This window comes from Seriola lalandi, unplaced genomic scaffold (genome assembly GCF_002814215.2).
Source record: "Seriola lalandi dorsalis isolate HSWRI2012SDOR001 ecotype SW California unplaced genomic scaffold, Sedor1 jcf7180002054879, whole genome shotgun sequence".
Classification (NCBI taxonomy): Eukaryota; Metazoa; Chordata; class Actinopteri; order Carangiformes; family Carangidae; genus Seriola; species Seriola lalandi.
In genome coordinates this window covers 1,662,260-1,685,503 of record NW_019525432.1, presented here as the reverse complement: position 1 = coordinate 1,685,503, position 23,244 = coordinate 1,662,260, and the positions used below count along the sequence as shown (strand labels likewise).

The following is a 23,244-nucleotide window of genomic DNA, read 5'->3' as shown; positions in this document are numbered from 1 at the left end:
GAAGTTCCAGCGGAAACTGCCGAACGGAGTCGACACACGGTACAGAGCTTCGTCGTCACACCTCCCAACACTAACGACTGGTAACTAGTTTATTTGATAAACGGTAATAATTATGAATTGTGTGTTCATTTGTCGGTTCATGAACTCCTCTTGGCTTCATAGCGGGCTCAGTAAAAACCTGTGGTAGGTGATGCAGCCGGACTCATTTCTCAACAGCTGACGCAGTTAAATATTTTAGTTACTTCGTGTTATTAACTAGATTTATAGAAGATGCTGTAGGTTGTCGGTGCATTTATTACTCACTTCTTTTTCTACGCGATATTTTACGGTAATGATGTTTAAATAAGGTTATCATGCTGAACAGTCGTCTCGTTTTTGTGTTGGTTGGTTTCGTTTTCAAATATAAGATTCATCGTTGTGCTTTCGTTTTTAAAGTATCAGATAAATACATTAGGAGAGAGTTCTGTAATGCATATAATAAACGCTAATGGAATTTATCCATTTGTAATAGGTTTATCAGTTTAGCACTATTGTTGAATTTAAGTGGAGTTGGAAAATAACTGGCTTTACATTTTCTCAAGTACGTGACGACAAATTTTTGTTTTTTTTATACTGTTATTCCACCATCTTTTATTGGGAAATCACTTTTCAGCAAAACATTTATCTGATGGCTTGACAAAAAGCAGTTTGAGTCAGTTAACATTAGGTGAGAGACAAATAATTGATTGAATATATTGGGTTATATTTTGTAGAGATAATTAATTTTTTCCAAAAGAACATTAGAAATATTTATACAACACTTTAACATTTCTACTTAAATTAAGGATTCGTAGTTTTTGCGTCACTGCTTTAATGACATTTGTTTTTTCCTAGGTGACAGAGAGCCAGGATGGCTGGAGTGAGGTACCTGCAAACACCATTTTCTCTTTGTTCAGGGAGGTGGAAATGAACACTGACATATCAAAAGAAACATGTGGACGCATGTTCACTTCAGGACATGTGTTGACAGAGATCAGAAGGCAATCATTTATAGGCACCACACATAATGGAAAAAATTTAACCCAACAAACTCCAATAAATTCTGGAGGATCACAAATCGGCAGTCAAACAGAGAAAAACTGTCCAGCTTATATTGGTGAAATTCTGACTAAAAATGGAAATATATAATCCACAAGACAGCAGTTCTGTCCTTTGAAATAACAAGTTGTTTTCGTGAGTATTTTTTGTTTGATTGTGAAATAAATGAGAATCCACTCAGACTTCAAAGTTTTAAAGGTCCCATATTTTACACTTTTACAGTTTATTTGAAGAGTAGATATCAATAAGAAGATATATTTGTGGTTTTAAGTACCAAAAATCAGCTCATTGTAGTTTCACATCTCCTCTCTCAGGCTTTTTTCTGGAGTTCTAGCAACAACAGGTTGGTCAGCCAATCAGAAGAGAGGAAGCTCTGAGCCTCTCCTCTGATTGGTGGACTGTTTTGTTATTGAGTAAAAATACAGCAGAGTAAACAGTCAGGAAAACACTCAAAGGGATGGATGGTGGGTCCAGGTGGGCCGTTCCTGGGGCCTGGCTGAGGGCGGTGACTGTTTTGTTGTGACATCACAAAGTTTCGGAAGTCCTAACGGCTTGTTTTAAGGCTCAGTTTCTGAATATGAGCTGTTTGCATTTTTCTCTGTGGACCAAGCGCTTTGATATTTTCACAGTATTTATATAGAACCTAGATCTACTTTATAATTAAAAAAAAGACATGGACATCTCACTTCATACAATTTGGGACCTTTAATTTCCTAGTATACCTCATGGGTGAATGACTAAATTGATCCCAGCCTCTATTCTGCCATTTGTAAATGGACATTTTGTAACGTACCATGTTCAGTGTCACCATTTTGTAACTTCCTGTCTTTTCTGTGTTTCAGTGTGGCCAGTCAGCCTTTTATGCCTGATTTTCAGCAGTGCAGCAGAGCAGAAGGTTGACTACACATCTTTCCCTTACACACCATGATATCTTTGTTGTTTCGTCCTTCAAATATTTCTACATATTTTTCATCTTTTGTTGCAGGTCGAGATTACCTGGCACAGGTATCCCACTTTGTGTCCAAAAATAAACACAAGACGATAACATTAAAGAATCCAGCCGATGCCATATTGAAGGTAGCAGGGGTTGAAGACACCATTTACAGAGGCAAACATGATGAGGTGAACGGGTGGGGAAAATTCTACCTTCCCAAGATGGTAAACATGCTGGTTATAGGTGTAGTGGAGGGCACCTCATGCACGTGTGACCAGCTTGTTCTGATGACCTGCGAGGACAAAAAGCTGTACGCCTACGATGGAGAGGAGCTGCATCTGGTGGCTTCACACCTGGATCAGTTATGTAACAAGGAAATAGAGTATCCAGCATCCAAGAGCTACTACAACGGGGAGGCCTTCGAAGATACGGTAAGAAGTTACAGTCATTTACAAGGAATCCTGATGATAGTGATTGATCACCTGTACTGACAAGTGTTTTTTTTAATGTGATGTAGACTGAGGCGGACTGGGAAAAGGTGAGGATGGGCCCTGTGGGGAGGAGTTTGGAGCAAGAACATCAAAAACTGGTGAAAAAGAACAAGTCGGCATTCTTGGCAAGTCTCAAAGGAGCAGGACACAAATAGGTGGGTATTTGTCCTGACATTGTCTGTGATGCAGGGTGAATGTTTAAGGGAATAATGACTTCAACTTGAGCCACTCACAAATCGTTCAGCATTGATTATTGTCTTGACATTAAATATCACTGTTGCCTGCTGGGAGGTAGAAACATAATTATTCATGCAGAGTTGTCAGATATATCATGGGTTGATCATGGAGTACCTGATATATGCTATATAATCACTTGGTTTATTTATTTCTTTATTAAAGATCCTGGTGGTTCCCAAAAGGAAAGACGTGCTTCAAAAGTCTTCAGTCTTCATCATTCATCATTTTAAAGGCAGTCAGCTGAAATCATTATAATCGAAATCAATGCCCAGCTGTGTGTTCATGAAATGCTTGTGATTGTTCCCCCTCAGGCATCGCATACTAAGCGAGGCTGGTTGTGTAATCTGATCTCTGTGTTTTCCATCCTAGAAGCGCCATCTTGTTTTTGTCAGTTGATAGAAGTTGCAAAATCTAGCGGAAATTGACAAAGTTGTGATGCAGTAACTTTTGCCACTGTAGCTACGGATGGAGTCCGACATCAACAGTAACAAATTTCATGTAAGCCTGTCTCCACATGTACCAGGGGAGAGTCAGTACGCCAGGGGCAGGTAACCAGGCGATCACAGGGCTTAACAGAGACAACCGTAGTTACAGACTTGTTTGTGATTGAACCGAATGTGTATTTCTGTTGACTATGGCAGAAAGCCAGAGAACACTGACTACAAGGGGAACAAGAAAACACCACCCTGAAAAGCCCCGACTCCACCCTCGTGAAACCAAATAATATAATAATATATATATATATATATATATATATATATATATATATATATATATAGATAATACTGGCTTAATCATGTAGTAAAGTTTCAGTTCCTGCTGTTTAGCAACTTACTTCCTTATTTTGTGCTGTCATTTGTAGACTCACGGTGAATTGCGCTGACATACAGTAAATGATAAAACTACACAGTTGAGATCTCTTCGTGTTTGTGTCCTTTTCCTCTTGTACAAATCCTTTCATTTAATTCTACTCTACAGTTTAGCATCTGACCTTTGACCTTACATGAAACTGTAATACTGCAGCAGAGACTAAATAGTAATGAGCGTATGATGACTGAAGTAACTTTATCTAAATCACATTTCCTGTGTGTGACTTTGAAATACAATGATATAATAATGCAACACATAACTATCATATAAATATGCCACTCAGTGAGTTTATATCAATCATGTTGAGGTTGATATGATGTCTCCAGGATGTGTGGAGACATCCATACATTTTCTTATAGAATTACTGTATAACCGGATCAACATAGGAGGCCTGTTATCACAAATACCGGAGTGAGATTTAAGAACTTCAGTTATTCTGTACATGACGTTGCACCGGGACAAATGGAGCAGTTTATTTTCTATAGCAGAGTAGATCTTGATTATGGATATGGACATATACAGTACACGTTATCAGTCGTGTTATGACCCTCACTGACTTTGTACTGGGTTAAATGCTTATCCCTGGTTCCTGGCTGAATGTGGACTTTACTGGAAATCACATGATGCATCTGTTTAAGGCACTGCTTTATAAGGAAGGGTTTTACTTTCTCTTTCATTCTTATGCTGCAGCAATGGTGAGTAGCAGCTTTCTGCTGGCACTGACACTATATCCAATGAATTCTGCACTGCAATATAATATATTACTTAATATATTTCTGTTATCTGTGATATATTTAATTGTTTAATTGTTGTTTTTCCCCCTGATGACTGAAGGAAGAGCAAAAGAGGTGAGTCAGCTGATTCTGCTGCACCGCAGTTTATCAGTGCTGTAATGTGTTTTTAACTCTTTAAAATGACACTATACCTTGATCATTATTATTGTAGAAAAGAAGAATTTCTGAAAACTCAAGAACCTTTTAGGAGAAATGCCTTAAAGCTTATCAAGCAGATGCTGGATTGGTGTAACACGACTCCAGGAAGTAAACCCTTGGTGGATGAGGTAGAGTAAAGTGGATGTTTTCTGTTTTTGAAGACAATCGTGTCCTATAATCTCATTAGTAATTATATAATAATACGTTGATTTGTTTTACTGAACAGATGCTTCACAGCATCTTCTTCCTGGGAAAAATCAACAAGGTTCCCTTCGACCCCGAAAGTATAATCGCTGACAAAGAGATGTTGGAAGACTTGCAGGAGAAATACCCTCGCCCTTTTAAGTTCTTCTTGACTCAACTTCCCAAGCGGAGTCCGTTCTCCTGTGTTATGGACATGGTAAGATATAGTATGGATCGACCTTCAATTAGTTAATCAAACCTTATTTGTAGTGCACCGTTTACAGGTACAGATACAGGTAAGTATAATATAAAGTGCTTTATAAAGACTGAAGAAAAATACTATGAGTAGAAAAAATTAAGCAAGACTTTAAACATGAATACATTATAATAAATTATTCAACAAAATTTAAATAATGACCATAAAACATTCCAGTAAAGAAGAGTCAAATTTTTGGATAATTGATTTTATTAATCAATTTTCACCTGTTGCTGAAATTAATTAATTCACAAATGTTTTGAAACCAAAGACTACAGTTCATGATTCATTTCTATTGTTCATTTTACAACTGAATCAGTGAGTCTCAGTTTGCAGGTGCAACATCTTGATAACATCTGTAACTGCTTCCAGATTGTCAAGCAGAAAGGAGAAAAGAATGACAACCAAATAAAGGAGAGCCTGAAAGATCTCCTCAAGGATCTGGAAGAAGGGTTTCTGGTCTCCTCCACCATCTGTGTCTCTCAGAAATCCCAAAATGTAGAATCAGTCAGGTATTACGGCGTCTCCATGTCCACTACAGGTCCAAATGCTGGGAATATTGTGATAGCTGCCTCCTGTTTGAGCGCTTGGGAGGATTATGTAGCTGATGCAGTGATTACCTATTATCCAGAGAAGGGCAAGAAGGACAAGGTCAAGAAGGAATACTTTGATGGAACAATCGAGGTTCCAGGGGAGGTCATATGCAAAGCGTTTAACCTCAGCAAAGGAGATGAAATTCCTCCTTGCAGATCTTGTGGGAATTTGTTTGGTTTGGCCACAAATGTAAAAAAGGAGTGGGTCTATGGCCACTGTGCTGAGGTTGAGAGCCTGAGCAACATGCTTAAAAATGAGGCAGAAGTTAAAAGGGATACAAAACAAGAATCTGCCACATGCACACCTCAGAACAGGAAGACAGCTAAGGACAGTGTCCTTGTCAAACTAAACTCTGTGCTAAGTACGATTCAATTTAAAACATGGGAAGATCAGCAGTTCTACGACCCACTGGTTGAATAGCTTTGAAGAGGGAGGAATATGCAAGTAGAACGGCCATGATCTTTTATCATAAAGTGGCATAATCTCTCTGTTTTTCATCCTTAAAAGATACTGCACTGTTACACAACGGGGATGACATTACTGTCAACGCAACATGCTTTATTATCTCAAATGATTAATGCTCCAGCTACATGCGATGTGCACTCTTGTACTTACTACTTACATGAAGAACATGTCAAAAAATTGTAAGCCGAATGTGTGTCAGCATTTTGAACAAAGCAAATGGATGATTCAAAAATTGTGTTGATCGTGTTGATGTCAATAAAATCATACTTAATTAAATGATGATTCATTACTTTAGATAGTAGCATTCGGGATGTATGTGTGTATGAGACCAGACATGAAGCATTGTGAGACAGCAGCTTGGTTAGGTGGAAGGATTCACGCGTCCATTCCCAGGATGGATAGTAATAAAATAAAAACAAACAGGAGTTTTATTTGGCTTTTACGATCCCTGCTCACAACCTCATTTATAAGCAGGAGCTCTAATATTTAGAGTTGATGATGAGAAAACAGTGTATGCTCATGTTACAAGGATTCTGGTCTATATTTAAAACTAAATTATATTGAACATAAACTGATTATCACTGAAAGTCAAATCTTCCCTTCAGTGACACAGATCCACCACTAGATGGCAGCGCGTCCTTTGAGTCAACTCATCATTTCAAGTCAAAAGAGACGTCATGTTAGAGCAACTCAGTAATCTCAGAACAAATTAGTATTAAACGTGTCAAAGTTATAATTTTTGGTTCGGATCATATACACACAACAAAGTAGGAATTGTTTTTTTAATTGGCTTTAATGAAGTGTTGGGTTTTATATAGTGATATAATCCTGGTGCAAAGATCCCTATTTTCCTCTTCCTTTCTTCGCCTACCTCACTTCCTTTCCTTTCCTCATCACCGATTGGCTCTGGGTTTTCTCACCCTCCACCCCTCATTCACCTGATAGAGTTCACCTGGGCACTAGAAGATTATTTAAGGGCCTCACTCCACTCATTCACACTTTTTCACCTTCACATGGGGCGGCAGTTTCTGGTGAGAAGTTGTTACTCGTTAGTTCCTACAATTTATCCGTTAGTCTCAGAGAACCTTCTTCATCCTTATTTCTTTCATAAGAACATAATGAGACATTCATATTTTGATTTGTTGTGTTAAATTTAATCTTTATTCTTTATTGTCCTCTCAGAACCCATAGTCCATGTGTGTCTTCCTTTTTCATGTTGGAAATAATTATGACGGTAAAACCTTTTGTTGGATTGGATGTATGTTTAACGGCCTTCATTCTTTCATCCTGACCCGATGCCCGTGGTGATAGTGAATCAATTCTGAACCTTCAACAAATCCAGTTTTGTCATGATTGAGTTTCTCCGACATCGGCCAAAACAATCGTTATAAGCTCAGCTGTATATTATTGTTTCCACAGTTTTTCAGTGTTTTGGGTAAATTCAGTTAAAGCCAGGAAGTGTATTTCCCCATCTGCTGATGAGACCGGAGTTTAATACCTCATGACAGATGAATGTGATTTGCTCTTCCTGTTGTACTCTCACTTCCTGTCTTTCCTTTAACTAGAATTACCACCTTGTGGTTGTATGCCTCCGCCATTAGTTTCAGATTACATCCCTGTTTATCCAGGATCTGTACCCATTTACAGTAAGGCTGCCCTAATGAAGGATTAAAAAAAATATACAATATTAATTGGCTTGTTTACATTTTATAAATCATTTATAACACATCAGATAAATATGGCAACAGTGATCTATTGCTTGCCAAATAGTGAGCCCACAGTTTCATCATCTGTACTGTTGAGCCTGTACTTAAACAAATTAATAACCAATATAAACATAAATCCTGTACAAGGATGGTATTATTGTAAAGTGATTCTCCAGAACCGTTAAAAAAATGAACCATTTGTGTGAAGTTTTATCATAATTGGTGAAGTCTTGAGTCATGGCTAAAAAAGTGTTTTGTGCGGTCACACTAACCTTGACCTTTGACCATCAAATTCAAATCACTTCATCCTTGGATGTTTGTGTCGAGCCTGAAGGGATTCTCCAAATAAATTATGTTCACAAGGCCAAAACCATTGATCTTTGACCTTTTGATTGACCTAATCAGTTCAATTCACCCAGTTAAAGGGTAATTTAACACCCACTGAAAGTCTTCAACTCCTCACCTTGCTGCAGTGACGTACATGTGTACTCCAGGTTTTCACCTACTCGCAGAGAGGTCTGTGGATTAACAGGGTAACTGAAATTATCCCTGTTGATTGAGCTTTTATCACTAAGGGCAAATGAGAAAACTGTCTTTTTGTCATTTGGATGCAAAGCAAATGGATGATGCAGAAATTGTCATCATGTTGATATCAATAAAAATCATTAACTAAAGTTGATGACTCTTTTTACTTTACATAGGGATGTACTGTTTGTGTGGGTGAGACCAAATATGAAGCATTATGAGACAGCAGCTTGGTAAGAGGATGGATGGTATTAAATAAAACAAACAGGAGTTTTCTTTAGCTATTATAATCCCTGTTTACAACCTCATTCATAACCAGCAGCTCTTTAGTTTCAATATATACCAGATTACATATGATGTGGGCATACACTGTCATTTCATCAAGGGTGAGCTGCAGAAAATGATCTTTTGTTTGCACAAAAAATAAACATCCAGATATTAGAATAACTTAAAGCTGTTCCTGCATTTTGAATATAACAATATAAACTGTCAAAACTCATTCTTTTTTTTAATATTAAATATAACCTAATGATCATCACTGAAAGTCAACTTTGTCAGGTGATTTCATATAGTCTCTTTCCTTCAGTGACACAGATCCACCACTAGAAGGCAGCACAACCATGTTCCATTAAAAGCTGCTGTGGGCTCTGAATCAAAATCCTTATTTCAACAACTGTCAAACTGGTTTCTTCCTATTTGAAGCCAGTTACAGCAAAATTTCTTTTTCTCATTAGGATTTGATTGGACATTGGAAATGGAGCGTTCAGTAAGTAGTGATACACTATCCCAGCTCTTTTGTTGTGGTCTCACAGCTCCACTTCATTGGGTTCTTCTGCCACTTTCACCTCTTGAAAGGCCAGACCGCTTCTTTCATGCCAAACAAAGACAGGAAGCATGCTGTGGTCCACAGAATAATTTACCATCTTTTAAAGGAAAGGCAAGAATGAGAGTGCAACAGGAAGAGCAAATAATTCACATTCATCTGTCATGAGGTATTAACTTAGGTCTCGTCAGAGGATGGGGAAATACACTTTCTGGCTTTAACTAAATTTACCCAAAACTGGGGAAACAAAATAATATACAGCTGAGTTTATACAGTGTTTTGGCTGTGGTCAGAGAAACTCAATCATGACAAAACTGGATTATATTAATGCCTGAAGTCCAACACTTCATTAAAGCCAATTGTCGTCAAACTAATTTATCCTTACGTAGGCCAGTCTGTGCTTGTGTTTTGATTTTTTTTCCCTCCATTGCCAAGGAGGTCATTTCTGAATCAGAAGTCTTGAGAACCAAACAAAATGCCATTCTTCAGGAAAGCTTTAACGTCTGGTGAGTGATGGGAAATATGATTTATTTTCAGCTGCTACGTCACAGACGCTTTGTCTTTCTTTTCCTGTGACCCTCTCCCCAATAACATGTTTGTTTTCAGGTCTATATTTGTGTAGCCAAATGCTACCGGTGGGGGGAAATCCTGTCTGACCTCTCGGCCTGTTCTGATGAAAACACTGGCACTTGGTGACGTCCAGGAGGCGGAATGTTAATTTTTCTTTAAACCTTATGTAATTCAGGACTCTAATCTCTGTTTGAACAGGCAATCCTCAGTACCTCACAGAAATACAGGGACGTAGCCCGGCAGCAGAGGCCTTGGTAGGACTCTCAGACGTTCTTTACTATGAGAACACAGTATGCACACCAACGATGAATGCTGCATCACACTTGCGTGCTCACACACACAAACACACACAGATGGTTGCAGTTAGACTGTAATATTTTCGCTGAAGTTGGCCTTGGTGTTTCATGTCTGGAAAATCTGAGTCATGCTTGTTTGACAAATCATCTCTGATCTAACGTAGGCTTTGTTTAATCACCCTATAATGCATTAAAGCATGTTTGTAAGTGAAACAGATGCTCGGATAATTAACACACATCGTCATCACCGTACTCGTACATGAAGGTGCACTTACAGGATGATTAATTGTCCAGTACCCACTTGTTCTTTAACAAACATAACTTCTTTTCCTTAAGTTGAGTCATTCTTTTAGTGCCAAGTGTGTGGAGAGAATTTAGACCAGAGTAGATAACTCTGGAACTGATGTGTTGCAGCAGTGTTTTTTGCAGGACTGCATTAGTATTAGCTAGGTTTAGCTATTGAGTGTTTAACATGAGTGCAAATGTATATTTCTCTATTTTCTTTTCCACAAAAATGAAAAACAGTATTCACACAGCCACAGCTCCTAAAGCACCGTCAGGGATCAGAGACTGTTGAATACCACACGTAAAGAAAACTCCTAATTGAGGCCAATAATATGTTGCTGTTGTTATTATTATTATTATTATTATTATTATCATTATTATTTTTACTGGTCATGGCCACAAAGTTGCAAACAATAGTCCTAGCTAATATCAGCTTGCAAAGCTAATAATATTTTTGCCACACAAAAAACGTTGCTTTAGAAATTTTGTCAGGTTTTCCCATCCCTCAACTAGAAACAATATAATTTAGGTAAAATAAAACTTTTGATTTTATTATTCAAGTACAGTTAGGAGTATCCAGCCCCAGAAGTAGGCCAGGACAACATGTTAGTAATGAGGTGATAGTTGGCAGATTTTGTTACCGCCTCCGTTGGACAGAGCCAGGCTAGCCGCACTTTCCAGTCGTGCTAGGCTAAGCTAACTGGCTACAGGTGGTAGCTTCGCATTTATCTACAGACATGAGAGTTGTATCAGTCTTGTCACTCCTTGCAAGAGAGTGTTTATATTTATATAAATACACTTATAAGTGTATTTTACAAAATCATCTCTATTCATTATCTTGTAAGAGTGACACATAAACAAACCAATCACTGAATTATCACCCTGACCAGATGCACCGTGACCTCGTTTCTGAGACGTTTGTAAAATTAAATAAAACCTAAGATAAAATAAAACCTGTAAAACATGAGTGTCTATTTTTAAAATGTTTTCACATCAGATCCTATCCCTCCAGATGTGAACTGTTTGTAGGTTGGTGTGGACTCAGTAGTCGACCAGTACTACGTGTGCACACCGCCTTATGTAGCTCTAATGCTAAGCTCTTCCTGGTATGTACCGATCCTACTGACCACCCAATCAGCGAGATTGTTTGTTTGGGTGTAAACACACCAGAGGAGAAGCTGAGAACTGTGTTTTGTGTGTGTTCTGAGAAAAATAGTAGCAAAGTAAGTTATTTGTTGTTGGGACATGTTGAAACGGGCCAGTGCTTGCTACACACATCCACTGTGGTTAACAATAGCTTTTGTGAATGAATATTTGTGTGTGTGTGTGTGTGTGTGTGTGTGTGTGTGTGTGTGTGTGTGTGTGTGTGTGTGTTGCGTCTGTCTGCAACCACTGATCCAGACTGCCAGGCAGTCCCAGGCCAGGCAGCGCAGCAGGGTGTTCGAGGGATTTCGATGGGGCCGTTGCCACTGGACCACCACTTCCCATCATGCTGTTCAGTATGGCCAGTTTTGAATAAGTGACTCAGCAAGCCCTTGACGGACATTTTTATGTCACTGGTCTTTAACAAAGAAAGAAAAGCAACACAATGCTCCCCGTGGTGTGTGTGTGTGGAAGAAGCCAGGCCTTCCCCACCAATCAGAGTCCAGCTGTCGCCTTTACAATCTCTAATGAAGACTGAGTGTGTGTTGTGTATTTGACTGATTGGGAATGTGTTCCTGGGCTGATGTATTTGTATGTGCATGCCACCACATGCATACCATTCTCACGCTCATTCGCTTTGGCATCACAGAGACACTGATGGAGTTTTGTTTCCTGAGCAAAATCCTTTGCAAAATCCTTTTTTTTTTTTTTTTCACGCGTCATGGTTGGTCAGCCTTCCCTTTAGGGCCAACTCCATTCTTGTCACAGGGATAAACAGAAATAAAAAAGAACAACGTGAGTGTGGCTGTAGCACAATGTGGGAGGATTCTCTCCTCTCCTGCGCATGAAACCTGACATGAAATCATGTGTTGCTGTTTTAAAATACAGCAAACTAACCAGTGTCGATGCGGGTCTTATATAACAGGCCATATACGGAGCAAATGGGCCCCAGCCTTAGTGAAGCTGTCATCTGCTGGAGTAGTAAAACAATGGGAGTGAAGGGTGAGAGATAACAGAGCACTACCCCTGCTGTGATAATAACACTGTGTGATGGCTATATTTAGGGGCTCACTTTGACAGAATTGCTGTGTGTGTGTGTGTGTGTGTGTGTGTGTGTGTGTGTAGGGCAGTATACTGTGGGCTGCTCAGAGCTATGCAGCGCCACAACAGCTCATAATTTAACCTTACCCGTATAATCCTCCCCTAGTTCCCTCTTCCCCCCTGCAACAGAGATGGGGGCTGTCAAATAAAAAGATAGGTGTGTTGTTTTATTTTACAGCAACTTTTAAAACCATCCTCATCTACCATATAATATGATGTTTACCATGAGCTCTCCTCATAATAATTCATGTCAAACAGAGGGGTGGGTGCACTGATTCAAGGTATGGTTGTGTTCACTATAAGACACGCACGCACAGATACGCCCATAGTTTTAAATTTGACCTTTTTGTAAATGGATATTGTGGCCTTTCCCCTGCATTCTCAGGCCGAGGCACACCACTCATTAAACCAGCACCAGAGCTTGCTACCAAGACCTTATCTCCAATAAAAAACAGCTCAGGCCTGGACAGCAGAATAATGACTTTTCACTAGATTTTTTACTCGGGTTTGAGGCCAGCTGATGCATTTACAGGAGGTGCAATAAGGCTTCCCTCCTTTGCGGTCTCCTCCTGTGCTCTAAAGACACCAACACCACTGCTGCGTAGACTAGGTTACTCTGAGAATACGCCTTGATCCCACACGAGACTCTTTTTCATCAGTTACATCAAATATTTTACAGGTGCAATTAATTAAATACCATTAATGATTTAAATCTGCCCTGTTATTGTGCATGCTATCTCACCGCAAGAAGTAAGCTGCACGGGTCTTCATGGGTTATAAAGGTATAAGCTTCTTGAATGTCCGACCACACCCAAAATCAGATCTGATTCTTTTTTGCGGCAACACCTGACAGTGACGTAGCGAGATACGTCACCACTGCACAGCATGTGGAAAAAGCCTGTTGTTGATGTTGATGTTGAACTCGTAATGTTTCCTGTAGACTGCTAAGAAAACAGCTGTTAATGCTAACGTTGGCTATGTAGCGATAGCAAAAACTTTTAAAGTTGCTTTAAAGTCTCAGCGTATGAATAAACCAGCTGACATTTTTTGCATCTAATAACAAGAGAAAAGAAGGGGGCAGAAATAAAGCTGTCACGTCCGACTCCCTCCTTAACAGTAAGTTTATTCAACCTGAAGTGAAGCAATATGACTAATAGCCAATGCAGTATTTTGTACTGACATAACATTCCCATATTTTGTGATGGTGGACAAAAGGTAGAAATACAAAGTGTTTGAATGCCACAGTGACTCATTTAATATGAGACACTAAGCAACCTACTGAATTTCTTACTTGCTGGTTAATTATTTCAACCTATTTGTGTTGCTATGATTTTAACATGCATTATTCTAACACAGGAGTAACACAGGAGTGACACAGGAGTGGTCTATGTTTGAATAAACACATCCTCTGAGGGCAATGTCAAGGCAAGGAGTGACGGACAGGCCATATCTACTGTGCAGTAACTGAGACCTCAAGACATCAGACTCCTCACGGGTTCACTCCTTTCCTGTCAGCATAACATGTTTTCTCTCCGTCGATTGGGGCAGAGTGTTCCCTGCCCTGTTTCTATTGGCTGGCAGCCAGGGGTTTTTTGAAGCCATCATGATGAGATAAGCCAATCAGAGTGGCCAGGTTAACCTCAGGGTTATCAGCGCTGCTGTTTACCTAACCCGGTTCTCCATACATACTCAACACGTGTGGAGGTCTGTGCAAGTCAGCAGCTCTAGTTGGCTTTTTGAGCAGTCTACTATACAGTGTTTCATTGTTGTTATATGAACCGAACCATCACAGGAGCAGAGGTATTTGGATGTCCCAAGCTATTAGACACCGATTCCACTCACATAAACACACATAGTGTGTCTTTCTCGCGCACACTGCTCCCCTCCTCCCTTTCTTTTTGTCTTCAGATTCTGGACAGATGTGTCAGGATTTGGGCGAAGGCCAGTTCCAGAGATACTAGAAGTTCAGACACAGCCCTGCAGAACAGACTCCCTATCATGCACACACATGAACGCATTCACACACACACAGACATACACACACCTCTCCTCCTCCCTCACCCCCCTCTCTTCCTGTTGAATTTTGTTCCCACTGTTCTGAGAAAAACGAGGCTTGACTTTTAAAAGGGAATGTTCTGGACCTTGTCAGCAGGGTTTGGTACCGGTCATCAAGCTATGGTCGGGCCGGGCCAAACTCACAGTCTTACATGTTACATCATTCTCTCCGGGGTTTGCTCCTGTTTGACCTTTCCATGCCACCTGAAACGGAAAGTCCTGCTGGGCTCAGACAAAGTAATAATCTGGACTTCTCTGAAATTACTCTGTCGCTAAATCAGCGCGGTGACTGTTCAGCTTTAATGTGAAAGCTTGGAGTCGTATTACTCTGCTGCAATATAACCAGCTCATGGTCAAGGTGTGTGCTGTTCCTGGTGACACAGTCTGCAGAATCCCCCACCCACCTGGACAGCAGTAGACGAACAATGGCTACTTCAATACTTCGAAAACTCCATGGAAGTAACTTCCACCAAAACTGACTTGACTAAGATTGTTGAACTGTAACTGAATTAAACATGCACAAAAAACAGGCTACATTTTCATGTCTGTTGGGGCTTGTGCACTAGATGTCACTGTTTTACATAGAGAAACTGTTTCTATGCATCTCTACTAACAAACTGAGCTTGTTTTGTTGTCCTGAAGCTCTCAGAGACACCGCACGTCTTTCAGCATGAACACAGTCAGACACATCAGATGAAGAACTGCATGTTCACTTGTTGTTTGGAAAGACAACATTTTGGATAACGCAACATTATAAACTAGAAAGTGACTTACAGAGCTGTAACTGGAATCTAGTATAAAGTGATAAAAGTCTCTGATCTAAAGTGGTCGTTGGAGATTAAATGGTTCAAAAAGCTTTTTTGCTTCTTGATCTTACAGTTGATCTTTGTGCTGCAGAGCTCACAAATCACCCTCACTCCAGCTTGGCTGGCATTCAGCATTGAGACTCCAAGTTGCTGGCTGACGCATGTACAGTGCACTCACCCTCACCAAGTTTAAATGATTAACCTCTTCAATCGACTTTTCCATCTGAAGCAGTTAGAACATCGGATATCTGTTTAGTTTATCTCTCATGCCTCTTCTTTACGCTGCCAGAGCCGTTTGAGTTTCTCTGTGTTGTTTAATGGACACTGAGCTCAGCTTTGACCTAAACAAATGTGGTTTAGATTCTGGCAGTGTTGCTATTAATATCCAGTCAGTCTTTTGGCAGCAGATAGCTGATACTTAAAGAGGGAGACAGGGCATGATGGGAGGGAACTGCCTGCCTGCCTGGTGCACAGGGGAAAATCTTTGCATAACCTAAGAATACTTTGTTTTAATCTGTTTCACAGTCAGTAGCTTAATATATCAGGAATCTACAATTACACAGCAGCATTTCCAGAGGCATGAGTGTGTGGGGCTGATAAGCTCTGACTGGGGTGCAGTGTCTTCACTTGTATTGCTGCAGGGAGGCAGTTTAAAGTATCAAATGATTGTGTGGTCTTATTTAAACCCTGGCAAAGTTTTTATTTTTATACACTATCAATGATTATTTAGCCGCTATGATTTTACTCCAGACAATTCAGATATGATTATAATCTAGGTTGTAATCCAGATGGACATCTCTGTCTAAGCACTGAATGATGAGCTGAAAGATTAATATAGACAAATACCTGTTGTTTATCTCTCCTAAAATCTCATTTACACTCCTAACAGAGTGTTTGTTGCTGTATTTCTATTTCACTTGACATGACTAAGTTTTCATGCCAGCCTTACTCTCAGGATTCATATGCCGTGCTCATAATGAAAACCCCTGGTGCCGGGGCAGATTCAGTTTCTGAGGTGCAATGCAAACATTCCAAGTGATTTAGCCGAGGAGAAAATTAAATTCCTCAAATGATTATTGCTCAAGTCTTTTTCCTTTTTTTTTTTCTTCTGGTGCGCTCTTAAAAGAAAAGACTTGCAGGTGCAGGAAGAACATTCTTCTATCATGCTATCGCTATTGAAAGGGGAGTTGTGTTCCCTGCTTTCACAGTGCTCTATTCCTGTAGCCTCCGAGCCCGAGCCAGATGGAAGGGTGGCGTTCCACCACATGGCGATCCAACCCAAACATCTGCCTGGCAACGGCTGAGGCCTTCTCACAGAGACAAAACACAGGCCAGCTCTGTGCGATACCATTACAAATGATTATTCTGTTTGATTGGGAATAGCTGCTGTACACTGCCTCCAGCAGGGAGACGTTAGGTTGGAAATACATTTCGCTCTCATTGTGGATGAAGTGGAACCGGATGTTTTACCTTACCCAGCCTTCACCCAGTTAACCTAGCATTAACTCAGCCCTCAATCAACCTTCACCCAGTTCACCCAGCCCTCTCCATAGACTGCAGAAAGATATGGAATTAGCTTCTATGGCCTCATTCATGTATTTGTCAAGGGACATTTAAAGCTTGAAATCCCCCCTTTGCCAGAGGTGTGTATTCAAGTCATATGAATTGAGTTGGATTTGAACATTGACTGTGGACTTGTAATTTCACCTTGGTTTCCGACACCTGAGACTTGCAGTGACTTGATATCCTTTCTCGATGTCAACTGTTCATTCTGTTGGCAGCAGATATACACTTTGAACCAATGCCACAACAACGATCAATTACACTGCAAGTGCAAAGGTAGACATTAGGCAGACAAGTAGTCAGAGAAAAGATGACACCTTGGATTATCATATTTGGATGTAAATATTATGCTGTGGTCAATAAAAACATTAAATGCAACGTGCAAAACATTTGGCTAAGAAATTCCAAATGAGCAAAAACACATACCGAGGCCTACGATCACTGGGTCTGCGCCCATCAACTTGAACTCGATCAAACAGGCTTATGCTCCCCTACTGCATTCCTCCCAGACATGTCGCCTAGCATTGACATCCCTGCACACAAGTCAATCTCAGTCCAGACTGTTTTCATCTGTGGTTCCCCAATGGTGGAACAAACTACTGAATGCTCAAGAATCTCTTGAATAGACGTAGTACTTAGTACTTACACCAAGTACTCCTACTGCACTGAAGCTTTAGTGACGTCTCTCACCTGTAAGTCGCTTCGGATAAAAGCGTCTGTCAAACGAGTAAATGTAAACGTGATCAACTTAAAAGGTAATATGTGAATGTTGGATTTGCCGCTGGTTTTTCTGCTGACTTAAACTGATCACAAAAGGGTTCAAGTGTATTTGAAAGTAATAAATGCAAACTTTTAAAAGTGCTCATTATTTCTGTAAATGTATGATACTAACTTGGGATGATTTTTTTTTTTTTCCTGAGATGGTAGCTGCCTCATCCAGATTCCCAGACTTTGCCTAAATTTCCCAGGCCCCATAGTCAGCTGGCTCCTACCGGTCTGGTGATAGTGAGAAAAGTTTATGATTCTAGTGGAAATTAAATCTGCGACAATAAACTTTCTCAAAACACGCACATGTAACCCAGGGGTGAAGCACACGAACGCTCTCCAAAAGAGGTGTTGAGCTTTTAGTGCGTAACATCATCGTTTACTCTTTTTCTATTTACTACTTCGTCAAAAGTAAAAGGAGATTCTGCGTCGTGTACACATGCACAGTAGCTGTGATCGAATTTAGTTTTCCAAATGCGCTTGTGTGACTGCAGAGACTCGGTGGCACTGACGTGCCAGGCAGCCAGAAGGAAAAGAATGTTCTGTTATTAGTGGAAAAGCTCCTGTTATGTGGATTAATCTACAGCTTCGACTTTGATCTCCTGACTCACTCTAAGCGACTTTGGAGGGGAGTCGGGGCCAGGGCTCATTTCAGACACATACACACAGAGAGCACATGCTGCAAATAATGTCCACCACGATGAGTCACATAATCCAGGTTGAAAACGTAATTAGTTTCTTTCAAAACAAGTCAAAATAATCAGTCAACTTTCCCAGAGTGTCGTTAATTTAGTTAATAAACAAGAAATGTTGAATAATACTGTTGAGGTTTTGTGATACTGACGCTTCCTTCTCTAAACCGCCTCAAACAAATGAAACTATACTGAAAGCAAATACAAGTCCTCACCCAATCAGCAGAAATGTACTTCTCTGCATGTGTGTGTGTGTGTGTGTGTGTGTGTGTGTGTGTGTAGTCCAGGGCTTATAAGCACCAAAAAGACCAAAATCTCTGAATCCCAACACTGTGTTCCAAGCTCTTAATAAGATTTAAGTTTGTAATGTAGATGCTTAATTATATCCCAATCCCATGTCGAGGCAAAGACAGAAAAATTATTTTGTGGCTAATTTAGATTTAATGATTACCAAGGTGTTAAGGGATTTATGATTCTTGGAAATACTGTTTAACAACAGCCAGTGTGACCCAATGAAGCAATGAGCAAATCAAAATCAGAATCTTATATCTATACAGACGTTGAGCAGATGTTTGTTCAGCGAGAATGATCTTCGCAGAGAAGCGCCACTTTTATGGTTTTTGAAGCCTAAATACAATCGCCGGAAGTAAAAAGGCCACAAACAAACTGCACCACTGTCGCTTGACTTCAACGTTTCGAATTTCATGACAATCTGTCCAGTAGTTGTGGCAACATTTCACTCAAAACCAGAAATTTCACCCTCATGGTAGCACTAGGAGTAAAGGACATTACTTCCAAATCCATCCATCCAATCCATCAATAATTTCATTCTGGGCCAAGGTGGGCTGACAGACCTCAGAGGGCTAAAAAAGAACCTATCATCCCTACTACCTTATTTCATGCTGGTTCTTTGCTCTGGCAGCCACTTCTCCCCCTCTCGCTACACCCGACCTTACTTCTGTATGATATTATGTTTGGAGAAGTAGCAGCATTCCAGCTCAGAGGTGAACATCAATAAAAAAACAGTAGGTTGTCAACAGCGGCTCGCAGACCACCCAACCACAGACACTTCGTCCACAAAGACACACCCGCAAAACACAGACGCACCGCAGTGAATCACCTACAAAACATGCCACAAGCACACACATTGTACCCTGGAGGAGTTACAAACACACACATGGACACACAATGTCAGGGTGACCCAGTTCCATATTTGTGGATTCGGTTTTATTCGAAATGGTCACAACACACTGAATTTTCTGACCCATCCTTTTATGGCATTTTCACTGTCTCACATACACGCACACACACACACACACACACACACACACACACGCATGCAAGATAGTGCTTTGATGTTACTCTTTGGCCTGTTATGCATCACATGTGAGCATGCTGTACATTGTATTTACAACTGGAGGCAATTTAGCCCATGGTGGTGGTGTGAGTAGTGGTGTGTGTGTGTGTGTGTGTGTGTGTGTGTGTGTGTGTGTGTGTGTGTGTGTGAGAGCTGACCTCCCAAGGCCTTGAGAGACTCAGATTCCACCACATCTGGGATGCCTAACTATTTCCCAACAAGGGTCAGTGGAATTTTTATGTAACAGCCACGCTTCTCCTGTGTTTTCAAAACACGGCGCATGTTCATGTGTTTGTGTGACTGATCCATTTCAGTGGGAAGCATCAAGCTGTTTCTGTTGCCGATTGCGTAACTCTATTACATTTTACCTATGAATGCAAACAAACAGAGCAGTGGGACTAGCCGGTCATCAGACCAAGCCAGACCTCAGCCATTAAAGTTTGTTAGCTTTCCTAGAAAGTCACTGTGCTTTGAAGTGGTGGAGGGTCTCATCTTTTAATGTGCTCTAATATTTAACAGCGCACAGTTTGGTGCTGAAATCCATCAACATTATTCCAAGCTGAGCATTCATACAGACCTCAGATATTCATAAAATCTACTCTAACAGAACCTTGTCAGTGTGTGTCAGTGTCTTTTTACAAGTTGCACAATTTCACTTTCTTCCAAACCAACATTGCATGTTTAAAAATGCTGAATGAAGGGATCATGACTTGGATATTTCATGGGTTATTTAATGTTACTGACACGTTTTAGGCTGCGAGCCGACCTGCCGCTAGTGTTTGCTCAGCTAGTTCTTCTGATAACTTGATATTCAGACGTCAAATGACTAAAATCCTTCATCTGGTTAAAATATATGGTGAAAACAATTAAGATTTAAAAAGTGTATCATTAAATGTGGCTTAAAACAGAATAAAAAGTCAATTTTGACCACATCTGTCAGACAACCACAACGCTGACGCATGTTCAAAGGGGATATGATGCCATTGACAAGCAACTGAATAAAAATGGCTGTTGTCTTGATTAACTATACCTGCTAACTGTATGTCAAACATACAGTGGCTGCTTGTGGTCAACAAATGTGGACCAGTGGCTAGAAAATCCAATGCATCAAAAACGTTTTGAGATCTCAAAACCCTATTTTTAACGTTAAGTGCATTTGCATCGCCAGTTCTTTCTACTTCACTGGACTGGGTTTAGGTTGCAGATCTCGTTGTCTCCCATTTGCTCCTGTGAGTGAAGATACTCTCTGCTCCAGCTGCTGCAAATACCAGGCTACTGCAAGCACATATCTAATCTACAAAGACCATCGTACAGTGCTTTAAATGTTCAATCAGATGTAATTGCCGGCTGATACAATGATACAATGAGTTCAAATGCAACAGAATTGCTGCAGATGTCAGAGAAGTTCTGCCAAGTTCTGTAACTGAGTGTAAGCGCTCCCATGTGATGGTGAGGTGGTTTGATGTATGTTTTTCCAGTGTACCTCCTGGTGTTGGCTTTGTAAACAAAGCCCGATGTGGAGCGCTGATCCTGGAAATAGCTTGTACCTTTGGCCTATTTAAAGAGCAACCTTTTATCTGAAAAATTGATGAGGCCTCACATAAATGTGGCCTTAGGCTCATGTCTGTGCAGGCTCATGTTTAATTTTTGGCAGGCTGACACATGTGTATATACCGGCTGTCAGAGGCAGGAGGACGTCCGCCAGGAGCGAGTGCGAAGCAGTTGGTAAGATTCTGCTCCATCTGGGCTGTCCATGGGTTGTCTGTGTGGCAGAGGAGGTGCCACCTTAGGAGTCCATATACATCTGAACCTTGAAATAAGCTGTTATATGAATAGCTAGGTTGAAAATAAAGTATCCTCTCACCTTTCTGGATCCACTTCTCCAAGCCTCCTCCTTATCTGCTGTCAACCCCAACATGTGTCCACATACTGCAGGTCTGAAAGCAGATAAGGAGGAGGGTTTAGTTAACCTGTGAGTGGGTGAAACCTGAGTTTGTGAATGGCTGCTGGCTGATGGATGGGTGAAAGTGGAGGAGGCGTCAAAGATTATCTAACAGAACAAACAATGTACGGCCTGTAAAAGAGGTTAAACTGCATTAGAACCAGAATGTGTAAATAGTGTTAATGGGAGCTGTGAAATTGTAGCTACCACTGCTATAACGTTTTCCATGTTCAGTGCTTCGAGGTATGGTATAATGTTCAGCTATCTAGGCCAAACATTGATGACAGTTAAATTCAAACTGGAGAAGTCATTATAATGACAATACCATGTGCCACAAAGTAAAATGAATCTCCAGTGTGTGGCTATAATTTATTCTGCTTATGTGAGGACAAATACCCTGTAATATTCTTTTATATGGGGTTATAACCAGGGCCTTAGCTACCACTCAAACACTGTCAATTAACAAGGCTAAAGGGACTACAGCCATTTGCTGTATTTAGCTTAGAGTGTTAGCATGCTAACACAAATCTTAGCAAATTTTAGCTTACGCATCAGCTCTAATCACAAAGAGGCTGTGCAAATGCCATTAGTTTTCGGTTATTTGGTCATGAACTAAAGTATTGAACAAAATGATATTTTGATGGTGGCGCTATAAGAAGTTTTTACATGTCGTCTTGTGGGGAACAGGAATGTCTTCACCAAATGTCACAGTAATCTTTGTTGAGATATTTCAGTCAAATCCCCAAATGACAAAATCATAGTGGTGCTGGACGTAAAGTCAGGCAATCACCAAAGCCAGTAAAATTCAGCCTCTGGGGACCATGAAGGTCTGAATCGAGTTTAGTTGTGAATCATACAGGCATGCTGCTGGCTTCACGCGCCCACCTGGCTGATTTCAGTACTTTTTATACTTACGATACTATTTTTAGGCCAATAAATGAATAAATAATTGAATATGTTATTTTGTGTTTATATTTAGAGTTTACTCTATGAAGCAGTTCGGTCTTAATAAAAAATGCTTTTAAAAAATCCAAAATAATAATAACAAATGAATCTGTTGCTGTAGGCTATCTGTTCATGCTGCACTAGAATACCGTATAGCCTGCGTTAGCATTAACATCGGTCTTGCGAACAGCTTCAGTTCACTGTTGCATTAACAATACAAGGGGTTGTAATACGCCGTCTGAGCAGCTCTACCAATTCAGAACAGACTTGACAGTGACTCGGTATCGGAAAGCCATGCAGGTCAACCAGGTAAGGGCTGAGCTTCTTCTAGCCTGGTAAGTTAACAGCTGCTAATGCTAACAGTGGCTATTTAGCAATAGCTGCAGCTTACAGTTAGCTCCTTTAGTGTGTGTTTTAAGGCACTCAGTAGTGAGTTAGTAACCTTGTTATGTTTTTGTTATTTTAAACTTCTATGGTATTGCTATAATATTCCTACAGGGGCTTTAGATGTTGGTTTTTTTTGTCTGCTGGTGTAGATGTGAGATAAGATTTGACGTGAGGGACATATGCTGCAAGCTACAGAGCAGGTACATACCATAAACATACAGCAGTGACACCAGATGGATGGTTT

General features: G+C 40.3%; 2 protein-coding genes and 1 long non-coding RNA gene across 6 annotated transcripts; 2 read left to right on the top strand and 1 right to left on the bottom strand.

Annotated features, from left to right (window-relative positions):
• On the top strand, window positions 1–3,646 carry LOC147817841 (uncharacterized). 3 transcript variants are annotated; one of them, XM_087179915.1, is made up of 6 exons: window positions 1–80; window positions 874–903; window positions 1,920–1,972; window positions 2,063–2,442; window positions 2,529–2,657; window positions 2,902–3,646. In XM_087179915.1, exons 2-5 carry the CDS (start codon window positions 890–892, stop codon window positions 2,655–2,657), a joined length of 576 nt encoding a protein of 191 aa, XP_087036041.1. In that variant the 5' UTR covers window positions 1–80; window positions 874–889; the 3' UTR covers window positions 2,902–3,646. The 3 variants fall into 3 exon arrangements, with proteins under 3 accessions (XP_087036041.1, XP_087036042.1, XP_087036043.1); XM_087179916.1 differs by having other exon boundaries at window positions 58–183; XM_087179917.1 differs by lacking the exon at window positions 1–80 and adding an exon at window positions 85–103.
• Window positions 3,647–3,933: 287 nt separating this feature from the next.
• LOC111671417 (uncharacterized) lies at window positions 3,934–6,315 on the top strand. Of its 2 annotated transcripts, XM_023428502.2 has the most exons (4): window positions 3,934–4,457; window positions 4,555–4,669; window positions 4,768–4,941; window positions 5,353–6,315. In XM_023428502.2, exons 2-4 carry the CDS (start codon window positions 4,619–4,621, stop codon window positions 5,992–5,994), a joined length of 867 nt encoding a protein of 288 aa, XP_023284270.1. In that variant the 5' UTR covers window positions 3,934–4,457; window positions 4,555–4,618; the 3' UTR covers window positions 5,995–6,315. The 2 variants fall into 2 exon arrangements, with proteins under 2 accessions (XP_023284270.1, XP_087036040.1); XM_087179914.1 differs by lacking the exon at window positions 3,934–4,457 and having other exon boundaries at window positions 4,477–4,669.
• On the bottom strand, window positions 5,173–21,717 carry LOC111671418 (uncharacterized). The gene is made up of 3 exons (XR_002761936.2): window positions 21,591–21,717; window positions 21,401–21,488; window positions 5,173–5,600 (listed from the first exon to the last, which is right to left on the bottom strand). It is a non-coding gene; the product is annotated as an uncharacterized LOC111671418 (long non-coding RNA).
• Window positions 21,718–23,244: the final 1,527 nt, after the last annotated feature.

What these genes read in the sequence shown, in the direction of transcription:
- LOC147817841 (XM_087179915.1), top strand. An exon ending in GCAGTGCAGCAGAGCAGAAG is followed by an intron (nt 1,973 to 2,062) that starts GTTGACTACACA and finishes CTTTTGTTGCAG; the next exon opens with GTCGAGATTACCTGGCACAG. An exon ending in GGGAGGCCTTCGAAGATACG is followed by an intron (nt 2,443 to 2,528) that starts GTAAGAAGTTAC and finishes AATGTGATGTAG; the next exon opens with ACTGAGGCGGACTGGGAAAA.
- LOC111671417 (XM_087179914.1), top strand. Translation starts at nt 4,523, where the DNA reads ATGACACTATACCTTGATCATTATTATTGTAGAAAAGAAGAATTTCTG. An exon ending in GTAAACCCTTGGTGGATGAG is followed by an intron (nt 4,670 to 4,767) that starts GTAGAGTAAAGT and finishes TTTACTGAACAG; the next exon opens with ATGCTTCACAGCATCTTCTT. An exon ending in TCTCCTGTGTTATGGACATG is followed by an intron (nt 4,942 to 5,352) that starts GTAAGATATAGT and finishes AACTGCTTCCAG; the next exon opens with ATTGTCAAGCAGAAAGGAGA.